The 12048-nt window shown below is 46.9% G+C and overlaps 1 protein-coding gene across 1 annotated transcript in view; it reads left to right on the forward strand.

The window, feature by feature from the left end:
* The first annotated feature begins 2842 nt into the window (after window positions 1-2842).
* Window positions 2843-12048, forward strand: part of pgap6 (post-glycosylphosphatidylinositol attachment to proteins 6) — a 33694-nt gene continuing 24488 nt past the window's right edge. The window contains exon 1 of the mRNA XM_070900902.1: window positions 2843-3023. Coding sequence (XP_070757003.1) covers window positions 2939-3023 — 85 coding nt within the window. The 5' untranslated portion in view covers window positions 2843-2938. The remainder of the gene's footprint in view (window positions 3024-12048) is intronic.

Here is a 12048-nt window from a genome sequence, read left to right on the forward strand (position 1 = left end):
GTGCGACTTAGGCGACCACCTAAATGAAGCACTAAGGGACTCTAAACTGATGAGAGCAGTGCACCGCATTGATACTTCTAAAGGCAGAAACGCTGCCCCAAGTCCTGCAACCATGAGTCTGCCACATGGGGCAAACTGGCTAGCCCCGTGCTGGCGTTGTGGAGGAAACCACAGGGCCCACCAGTGCCGCTACAAAGACTATGCATGCAAAGAGAAAAGGCACCTTCAAAGGATGTGCAGAAAAGGCTTTACTCATCGCATCTCTGATGAGTTGGCTGATCACCGGGGCTCTGACACAGAGGAAGGTGAAGTTGCTCAACCCCTGGAAGAAGAGTATGAAACTCATACCTGTTCCACCGAAAGTTCTCCGTGGGCGATGAAAGCAGACGTCGACGGGGTCCCAGTTTCTATGGAGAGCGACACAGGGGCGAGCCAGTCTGTGATGAGCCAAGCGACCTTTGAAGAACTTTGGATGAATCCCGCCAATCGAACACAACGGCAGCCTGTCCAAGCAAAGCTGCTCCCAGGCCTCCGGGCTCCGGCAATCGACCTTGAACATGGATCCATTGCAGCATCCGGAGATTCCACTGTCCAGCTCAACTGCCCACAGCACCCCGGCAAAATCTCCGAGACCGAGGATCCAAACTCCACTTTCTGGACGGGAGCAGCATTCCAAGAGGTAAACATCGAAGAAAGAAATGGATTCCCAACATCCAAGATCGAACCTGTGGAAGGAAAAAGCAACACAGCCTACCTGCAGCAAGACCAGAAAATGGCTGCAGCACCACAAGCAGCAGAACCTGTAATCAAAATGGCCTCCGCCATGCCACGTGTGAACATGGAGGAGCATCATGTGACATTGAGCGGCCAATCGGATTTGAAGGCTCCCTTAAAGGAGACCGGTAATCAAAAAAATTTAAAGGGGAAGTTTCAACTATTTGAGTACATGGACTTTAAAGCTAAAGATGCAATTAAAGGGTGCAAGTATGAAAATATATGCAATGCAACCTTGAATTGTGATGCTGGTTTAACTAATGTGACTAATGAGATGAATGCAGGTATCAGTAAGGTTAAGAACACATTTATTATGCTTAACAATAATGATAAAGAATGTGAAATGCCTAATGTAACCATGTCTGTTGAAACCAGGACATCCAAAAGTGATGCAAATGCTAGAATGTATAATGCAGGCTCGAATATGTGTGATCAGAGCCAAGGTGTTATGTATACTAGTAGGACACTGCCAAAGGACATTGGGTCCTACAGGGACCATGCTGATGCCAATGGAATCCCCCAGTGGGAGACCCCCAGGTCCAGCAGGCTACCTGACCATGTAGCCTGGACCTTTGAAACGAATGTGATGCCCATTGCAGGATACACACAGTCAGTGGGAGCAGACCCACTACAGGGACAGTGGTCAATGGGCAGCCCAGCCACCACCAATGGCAACCTGCACCAGATCAGCCCTACAACCCCTGGCCACCAGGGCCAACACCAGGAGCATGAGGCCAATATCCTCCAGCTTCCCTGGCAAACCCTGGGATGACCTGACCCTCATCCCAATTGGTGGACAAGGAGCCCACCCAGTCTTGTGGCCCTGCCCACAACTACCCACTGCTGCTGTGGATACCCCCCCCCCCCCCCGAGGGACCCCACAACAGTAACACCCACATTGTCTGTGTGTGAGGGAGGGGAAACGTTCGAGGCCAGCCTCAAGCACAGGGGTCACATCTTGGAACCACATAAACCTCACCACAACCTCCCATAGCTCACCACTGATCACCTCCCCTGGGCATGACAATAAGGATATGAAAAATGCTTAGGGGGGGGGGGAGTGTTGTTGTGTATTCATGCCTGTTTATTGTGTGATGTCTGTAACACTGTTATGCAACACTAAATGTACCCTTACACTGTACACACCTTGCCTGTACACCAGAGGGTGCTGCTGCTGGAGACCTAAGGGTTACCTGCACACTGCAGGTAACCCAGTATAAAAAGGAACACACAACTTGTTGTCTGCACTCAGGAGCTGCTAATAAAGGACTGCAGGTCTGCACAGTTTAAGTACCATACACGGCCTCTTGGAGTCATTACTAAAGGTGCCTATATACACTACAGAGACCACTGTTGTTCACAATTTATATTAACGATTGCACCAAATTAGGGGCAATAGTCAATACCGAGGAGAACGGCAACCAATTACAGGACATTAATAAACTTGCAGAATGGGCATATAATTGGCAAATGAAGTTCAACACAGATAAATGTGAGGTATTACATTTTAGTAGGAAGAATAGGGACGTCACTTATTACTTGGAGGGTGGGAGATTACTAATCGGGGCCCAGAAGAGGCGCGGGCCCAGGGGCAGCATGGGCCAGCCCACACTGCGATATGTGTGCGCGCGCACGCGCTAGGTCCGTGCAACAGAGCTAGTCTCCAGTCGTCTTGGATAACCCTTGCCACTGGACCAAGGCCTAGCTCTGTCAAGTCCGTGTGGTTGCTGGTGTGCAACGGCCACCACACCTTAAAAAAATCCACGCACAGGCATCTTCCACCCTTCAAGATGTAGTTCGGGATCTGGAACATCAGGTCCTTCATTGAAACACCTGTGAACTTATTGAAGTGGAAGCAAGTCATTCTCGATTCGAGGGACTGCCTATGATGATGACCTGGAAGCCTAATCCAGAGTAAACACGTCTCCACATCCCTGCTGCAGGTGTGCAAACAAATCTCAGGTGGGTGCGACTGCGTGTTGACGTTTCGCCTTCCTTGCGTCACACAGCACCGCTGCGTGGTGACGTTTCGCCTTCATTGCGTCACAGCACCGCTGCGTCACGGGAGACTGGGAAGACGAGAGAGAGAGAGAGAGAGAGTGCGGGACGGAAGAGCGGTGATGTGGTAAAGCCAAGCTCGGGCCCCAGTGACACTCCGACAGCAATGGTGCTGCTCCTGCCGCGGGAGCTGTGCTGGTGCCTGAATGTGCTGGTCCTTGTGGTGGAGTGCGGTTGGGCACGGACCGTTGGTAAGGGACGGGGCGGGCGGCCTGTGTAAACACGGGAGCTGCGTGAGCCGCGATTGTCCTGTTTATGTGTGTGTGTGGTGCGGGTAATGTCGCTCGGTCTTTTCATTCCTCTCTCTCAAACTTATTTGGTAAACATTTCTGCATTCAGCTGCTCCAAGTGCCCGGCTGGCCCCAGTTTGACCCCACTTTGGGATGGTGCTTCCTGCAATGTCAGGCGGTGTAAGGTGAATCCCCCCCTGGGGCTACCTCGACATCTCGTTACACCAGCACTTTGTGGCGCTGTGACGTGGCAATCAGTGACCGTCTAAATGCCCTTGGCGTACTAATATATGGATATATAACTTTAAAATAAGTGGTGACTGATAAAACGGTCCATTTAGACTAATGAAAATTCCTGTCTCATTAGGCTAAGTGGTTTTCTACCTTTTCAATTTTGCACTCCGATCCTTGATTATTCTAATGCTCTCCTGGCCTGCCTCTCATCTTACACCCTCATAAACTCATCCAAAACTCTGCTGTCCTTGTACTAACTCAATGCCAAGTCCCGTTCACCCATCACTCCTGTGCTCACTGACCCACACTGTCTCCCAGTCCATCAACGCCTGATTTTAAAATTCTCATCCTATTCAAATTCCATCATCACTTCATCCTCCCTATCTCTGTAACCTTCTCCAGCCCTACAACCCTCGGAACTCTGCTTTTCTCCAACTCTAGCTTCTTGTCTATCCCCCACTTTCTTCGCCCCACCATTGGTGGCCAAGCGCAGGAATTCCCTCCACAAACCTCGCCGACTCTCCACCTCTCTTCTTTAAGATTTTGCTTAAAACCAACCTCTTTGACCACACCTAATGTCTTCTCCTTTGACTTGGTGTCAAATTTCTGTCTGATTATGCTCCTATGAAGCGCCTTGGGATGTTTTACTACATTAATTATGCTATATAATACAAATTGTCATGCATGGTGATAGTTTTTAAATAGCAAAGCTCTATGCTATCTTAATATGGTACTACATTGACTTCTTGGATAAATGTATAATGTAAAAAAAAAATGGATTCGTAGAATCAAACAGCACAGAAGCAGGCCATTTGGCTCATCGAACCTGTGCCGACTTTTTATAAGAGCTATCCAATTAGTCTCACTCCCCTGTTCTTCCGAAAAATGTTTTTTGTTTTCAAGTTGTATCCAATTCCCTTTTGAAAGTTGCTATCCATCACCCTTTTAGGCAGTGCATTCTGCTCCTGGTTCTTTTGTCAATTACGTTAAATCTGTGTGTCCTTGGGTTACTGGCCTTCCTGCCAGTGGGCATTCGCTGGGCAGTAGTTGGGTAGATAGCCTAACTCTGCGCCAGTGAATGTCCATTTCCTTCGGATTCATACGATCTGTCAAGCTGATAATTGACAGATTGCAAGTTCCGCATTTTCGTGCACATGCATCACATGTGGAAACCCGGGACTTGCGGGGCACTAATGGCAGTATACGTGGTCGTAGGCCCCTTATAAGCCGGGCCATTAAATCTCCCCTTAACCTCTGCTCAAAGGAGAATAATCCTAGCTTCTCTAATTTCTCCACATAACTGAAGTCCTTCATCTCTTGTACCATTCCAGTACATCTCCTCTGCACCCTCTCCAAGGGACTGACATCCTTTCTAAAGTGTGGTGCCTGGAATTGGACACTTCAGCTGGGGCATAACCAGTGATTTATAATGGTTTTACCATATCTTTGTGGCTTTTATATTCTATGACTCTATTTATAAAGCCAAGGATCCTGTATACTCTTAACAAACTAATTGACATGTCCTGCCACCTTCAAAGATTTGTGTATGTGAACCCCCAGGTCTCTCTCTTCCTGCATCTCCTTTTATAATTGAACCATTTAGTTTATTGCCTCTCCTCATCCAAAATGTATTACTTCACACTTCTTTGCATTAAATGTCATCTGTCGTAGTCTGCCCATTGATGGCTTTTATATTTTGATCTACTCGGCTGGTGAGGTATGAAAGTTAAACAACAATTAGAGTGCTGTAAATACTGCAAAGGATAAATGTTTGGGACAAGTAATTAATGAAAATAATCTGAGCAATGTTGGCTACATAATTCAGTAAATACCACAAGGGAGTCATATTGATTGTGATGGATGACTATTTTGGTAAACCACCAAACCTTGCTGTGAATATTTATATATCAGTAGTGCATTGCTTCTGTTGTGTTGCAGGATATGGTGTTTTATAATGACAAAGGTATCATCATCATCATAGGCGGTCCCTCGTATTCAATTGACGAGGCATTATATAATGTAATGCACTATATATGATTTATTGAGTGTTTTCGCTTGGATCCTCTCCTGATAGGTGTTAAGGAATTGCCTTGAAGAAAGCTGTTTGCTACTTGGGAACAGCTGTGTATAATTGGGTCTGTCCCTTTCAGATCAAAGAGCATAAATCTTCAATCTGTTCCCTGTGGGGTCATTCTATACATAGGCACATGCTGAGACTAATTAATGCTCAGGAAATGTGGTCAGTTAAGGTGTTACATAGGCTAGTTACCAGTTCAGTTGTGAATTTTTTTTTCTGCAGGTTTATGAATATATTTGATCCAAATGAAAGTATGAAATATACTTTTTGTGATGCTTTGAGATGTGACTGACATGTCGGATGTTTTCTGTCTAAAATATGGGGTACTTATCATTATGGCAGTGGAGTGATGTGCATTGAGGTCAGATATGGTTCTTTATCTGTTCTGAGTGTCTTAGGCTGGAATTTAGAGGATTAAGGTCAGTTTAGTGTTTTCTGTTTTTAAGGAGTTATTTGATGACTTGGTTTGAAGCTCATGCTTTCTGAATGTTTGGTATAATTGACTTTCAAATGGATGAAGCTATTTATCCTGCCCCCAACTGTCCCATCCTACTTTCTTGCCTACCTTCCTGCCCGACGTGCCTACTGGGGACTAATCTTGCCAATCTCCTCCCTGTCTAGCTCACCCCTCCCAGTGCTGACCCTGTGGATGCTGGCAGTGGATCAACCATCGCTGACCTCTGCAACTCCCTCTCAAATGTCCGTTCACTTGTGAACAAGGCCCTTCCCATCCATGAGCTCATCGTGGATGATTGCATCGACATCATGGCCCTGACGGAAACTTGGTTGAGGGGTGATGACACCTTACCCTTAAATGAAGAATGAAGCCTCCTCGTCTGGCTATACCTTTCACCACTTGCCCCATTCAGACCGCTTTGGTGGTGGTGTGGCTCTCATCACCAAATCACACCTTGGTCTGTCCCCCTACTCCTCCAGCACTTTCCCCTCCTTTGAGCCTCTCATCTTATTCCACCCCTCTCACCACCTTTAAAATTCTCCTTCTGTACTGCCCAACCAAGTACCATCATTTTTTTTTTAACCAATATATATTCACTGCTTTCCTCCCTCAGCCTCTGTACTGATGCCTTCTCATCCTCGGTGATTTCAACCTCCATCTCAGTTCATCATGCTCTCTCTCCTCTGAGTTCTCCTTCATCTCTCCCCCCGGGTAAACGTCCCAACCCATATTCACGGCTACCCGCTTGACCTTGCCAACTCTCATGGTCTCGCTAATCCCATCCTATCAGTGGCAGGTAAGGCCATCTCTGACCACTTCCTCGTATCCCTCTCCACCCAATCCCCCTCCTCACCCGAACCCAAATTTCTTCTGTGTATGCCCCTGGGAAAAAAACTCTCTCTGAACACTCTCACAAGTGCACTTATGAAATCCCAGCTGTTCAGCCTTTGGCCCTCCATTCACCACAACATTTCTGCAGCTACCGATCTGCTCAACCACACCCTCACCTACCACCTTTGATGCCCTAGTCCCTTTTAAAACAATTGCTCTCTCTCACTCTGGCCGTTGCCCCTGGTATGGCCCTCAACTTCACTCCCTTAAGTCCAGGGAATGCAGACTTGAATGGATATGGCGGAAACTAGTTTAGCAATTCACCGCCAGATCTGGCTGGATCACAAAGTACTATCAGGTGCTGCTCCCATCTGCCAAAATTGCTCACCATTCCAGAATCATTCTGGAATGCAAAGATAATACTCTGGCTTCTATTCTCCACTCAGTTTCATAAACCCCTCTCTGCTGTCTCCTCTACCCTCACCTCTGATAACAAGTGTGAAGAGCTCATGGACTCCTTTTGTCTCTAAGATTGAGACCATCCATTCAGCTGCCTCTGCCACTTCCCTTCCTTCCCCGAGTCCACTGGGCCAAACTTCTTCCAAGGTTCCCCATGCCCTAGCCCTGAACTCACATCTTTCTTCAGTTTCTCTCCGATCTCCTCTCATGACCATGAACTTGTCCATGAGATCCATTTCCAGCTCCCTCTATCCTATTCCCACCAAACTGCTGACCAGCCAACTTCTTTTTCTGGCACCCATGTTAGCTGATAACGGTGTTCTCTCCTCAGGTACTATCCCCCTCTCCTTCAAATCTGCCGCTATCACCCCTCTCCTCAAAAACAGAACCCTTGACCCTCCGCCCTTGCAAACTACCGCCCCATCTCCAACCTCCCTTTTCTCTCCAAAGTCCTTGAATGTATAGTTGAAGGCACTGTATAAATACAAGTTGTTGAACAAGATTAACTTGATGTGCTTTAGGACATGTGATGAAATTGTCAACTAAAGCTCAAAGCGAGCTTGTGCGAACCATCCACAACTTGCATTTATATCAAGTTGCACAGGAAGATGTCTGAATGCATTGCACGGCAGACACAAAAAATCAGGGTGAGTGAGGCAAAAATTGAGAATTCACGGAGATGAAAAGGTTTTGGAGAAGGGTTTTTAAGGAGGCCTTTTAAAAGAACACAGGAAGGTTGGAAAGCAGAGGGACTTGAGGAAAGACGGAGCTAGCAGAATTTGTAAGGACTGGGAAGGGTTGAGAGTAGAGGAATATAAACAGAAAATACTTAACAGGTCAGGCAGCATCTGTGGAGAGAGAAAAACAGGGTTAACGTTTCAGATCTGAACTGGAAAATGTTACAGATGTAACTGGTTTTAAACAAGTACAAGTAAAGGTGCAAGCAAGGGGAGGAGAGAACAAAAGGGCTCTTGATTTCAGACAGGCGGTTGGAAAGTGTCGGAACTGAATGAAGCATTTCGCTGAAAGTCACATGTATAAAGAATATGGTTTGATAGTTCATCGCAAGTGTGTAACTCAATGCTGTTATGCACACTGAAACTTGAGTACTATCTGAATCCTGAGACTAGATTACTGCCTTGAAGTGAGTTCTTTATTTTTAAATGTAATTGGTGAATAATCTTGTATTGCTCAGTGAGCTGGAGAATATGCTGTTTTGGAATATGGTTATTCCAACAAGCAATGGGGAAATCTTCGTCACGCTCCAGGAAAAATCTGTTCAGTGACAGCTGATCTGTCAGTGAGTAATAGGGAGAACTGTGCCGGCTGTCTTAGTTGGTAGCACTCATCCTGTTTGCAGCAATGCTACTGTGTACGTGAATTGGAGCTGCAGTCTATTATATTTAGTAATACAGGGCCCAAGTTTCGGGCCGTGCCTAAAACGGCGCAGCCCGGACCTGGATGCCTGTTTTTCGCGCCACAAAGTGTGCCTAAAAAATACGTAACTATTCTCTGGCTCCCGGCAGGTCCTCTGGAGCTGGGCGCGGCGCAGCACGAGCTGTAGGGGGCGGAGCCAGGTCCCTGCGCTGAAAACAGTGCCGGGACCTCTGCACATGCGCGCTACAGTGGGCGCGCATTTGCAGTAGCTCCAGGCGCCCAAAACTATGGGAGGGCCCCGAAGCACGCAGCCCCTAGCCCTGGCCGAATGGCCTCACTGGGGCTGCATGAATAAGGCTGCTCCCACCCGACCCGACCCCCGCTCCCCATCCACCCCTCCTGGCAACCCGATTTCCCCCCCCCGGGGACACTCTCTCTCTCTCTCTCTCTCTCTCTCTCTCTCTCTCTCTCTCTCTCTCTCTCTCTCTCTCTCTCTCTCTCTCTCTCTCTCTCTCTCTCCACCCCTCATTACTCTCTACCCCCCCCCCCCCCCCCCGGGACCTCCGCGACTCTGCTGCCCCCCCGAGACCCGACGCCACCTACCTGTAAATCCAGCCCGAAGTCTTGGGCCCGGCCGTTCAGCCTCCTTCTCTCCCTTCCTTCCCTCCATCCTCTCTCCCTTCCTTCCCTCCATCCTCTCTCCCTTCATCTCCTCTCTCCCCCCCCTCCTGCTCTGTAACCCCCTCCTCCTCTTCCCCCCCCCCTCCTCTCCCCCCTACCCCCTTCCCCTTCCCCTCCGCCGCCCCCCCTTATCAGAAACAGACTCTGACAGACAGAGATAGAGACACACTGGGGGGGCCGTCCCAGCACGCTGTTGGAGGACTCCCGGTGCTGCAGTCGTTAAGTAGAAAATGTTTTATTTATTGATTTAAAACATTTTTTTTATTTTTTATTTTTAAAAATTGATTTATTGGTTGATTTATTGATGTATTTATCATTTATTATTGATGATGGCTCTTTATTTGTAAAACTGAAGTGTTTAATGTTTGTAAACTTCCCTTTAAACCCCCCCCCCATTCCCTAATTTGTAACCTACGCCAGATTTTCTAAAGTGTAGACAAGGTTTTTTCGAATGTACAAAAATCTTCACTTACTCCATTCTAAGTTAGTTTGGAGTAAGTTTTCACTGCCTAAACTTTGAAAACAGGCGTAAGTGGCCGGACACGCCCCCTTTTGGAAAAAAAAGTTCTGTTCCAAAGTGAAACTGTTCTAACTGACTAGAACTGGAGCAAACTAAATGCCGAGAATTCAAATTTCTAAGATACTCCATTCGAAACCAGTTGCTCCAAAAAATCAGGAGCAACTCAGGCCGAAACTTGGCCCCACAGTGCTGTTAAGTGTAATGGCTCTATTTTGTGTTGGTTTTGTAATCTTCTGGTAGTCACCTGCAATCAGAAAGCCAGCAGCAACTTCCGTTTATTTCTATCAGCCATGCCTCAGTTGGTCACGCTCACCTGAGTCAGAAGGTTGTAGGTTCCAGTCCCACTCCAGAGACTTGAGCACATAAATCTAGGTTGACACTCCAGTGCAGTGCTGAGGGAGTGCTGCACTGTCGGAGGTGCTGTTTTTCGGATGAGACATTAAACCGAGGCCCAATCTGAGCTCTCGGGTGGGCGTAAAAGATCCCATGGCACTATTTTGAAAAAGAGCAGGGGAGTTATCCCCAGTTTTCTGGCTAATATTTATCCCTCAATCAACATCACTAACAGCAGATTAGCTGGTCACTATCGCGTTGTTTGTAGGATGTAAATTAGCTGCCAGTTTCCTACATTATAACAATGACTAGACACCAAAAGTGCTTATTAGGCTGTAAAACACCTTGAGTGGCCATACCTGGAATACTGCATGCCGTTTTGGGTTTCATAATTAAGAAAGGATATACTTGCTTTGGAGGCAATTCAGAGAAGGTTCACTACGTTGATTCTGGAGATGAGAGGGTTGACCTATGAGGAAAGGTTGAGTAGGTTGGGCCTCTACTCATTGGAATTCAAAAGAATGAGAGGTGATCTTACCAAAACGTATAAGATTGAGGGGGCTTGACGAGGTGGATGCAGAGAGGATGTTTCTGCTGATGGGGGAGACTAGAACTAGAGGGCATGATCTTCGAATAAGGGGCCACCCATTTAAAACAGATGAGGAGAAATTTCTTTTGTGGATTGTAAATCTGTGGAATTTGCTGCCTCAGAGAGCTATGGAAGCTGGAACATTGAATAAATTTGACAGAAATAGACAGTTTCTTAAGGGATATGGGGTTATGGGGAGCGGGCAGGGCCATGATCAGATCAGCCATGATCTTATTGAATGGTGGAGCAGGCTCGAGGGGCCATATGGCCTACTCCTGTTCTTATTTCTTATGTTCTTATGAGATGTCCTGAGGTTGTGAAATACTTTTTTTTGATGGTATTCCCATGCACCTGCATGCCTTTGACTTTTTTAGGTGGTGGAGGTCATGGGTTTGGGAGGTGCTGCCGAAGAAGCTTTGGTGACTTCTGCAGTTCAGCCTGTAGATAGTACTTTTTACTGCCACGGTATACCACTGGAGGGAGTAGGTGTTCAAACTGGTGCTGATCCAGTGGACGGTTTTGTCCTGGATGGTGTCCAGCTTCTTGGGTGTTACAGTTGCACCCATCCAGACAAGTGGGGAGTATTCATCACACTCCTGATTTGTTCCTTCTAGGTGACGCAGTGCCTTTGAGGAGTCAGGAGGTGAGCCCCTCACTGTGGAATATCCAGCATCTTGACCTGCTCGAGTAGCCACAGCATTTATGTGGCTGGTCCAGTTGCGTCATTGGTGACCTACAGGAACATTTGATGGGACAGGACATACCCAGGGTTGATGGTGGAGGATTCTGGAACAATGGCTATTAGTTATATTCCTAGAATCATACATGTCACGTTCCTGGTTGATTAGTCTGTAGGACAGCTCTCCCAAATTTGGCTCCAGTCCCCTGATAGTGAGAAGGGCTCTTTGCAAGGTCGACTGGGATGAGTGTGCCTTAGCTGTAACCTAATTCGATACCTGGGTTGCAGCCGAGTGGTCCATCCATTTTTTTTTCTTATTATTTGGAGCAGTTTGACACAACTGAGTAGCTTACTACAACAAAACAACATGAGCAAAATAATGTGAATGCTGGAATCTGGAATAAAAACAGAAAATGCTGGCAATCTCAGCGGGTCAGGCAGCATCTGTGGAGAGAAAGCAGAGATAACGTTTCGGGTCGCTGATCCTTCGTCAGAATTGGAGAGTGTTTGGAAATAACACATTCTTAACAAGGGGGAGGGGAAGAAAGAACAAAAGGGAAGGTCTGTGATAGGGTGGAAGACAGGAGAGATTAGAGAGACAAAAGGGATAATGGGCCAAATTGAAATGGTAATGCCAGGAGTTAGAAAACCATTAGTCAATATAGGGTGTGAATGATGTTGGAATAAAAACAGAAAATGCTGGAAATCTCTAGAATAAAACCAGAAAATGCTGGAAATCTGAGTGCCTT

Source organism: Pristiophorus japonicus, chromosome 15 (assembly GCF_044704955.1).
Source record: "Pristiophorus japonicus isolate sPriJap1 chromosome 15, sPriJap1.hap1, whole genome shotgun sequence".
NCBI classification, from domain to species: Eukaryota; Metazoa; Chordata; class Chondrichthyes; family Pristiophoridae; genus Pristiophorus; species Pristiophorus japonicus.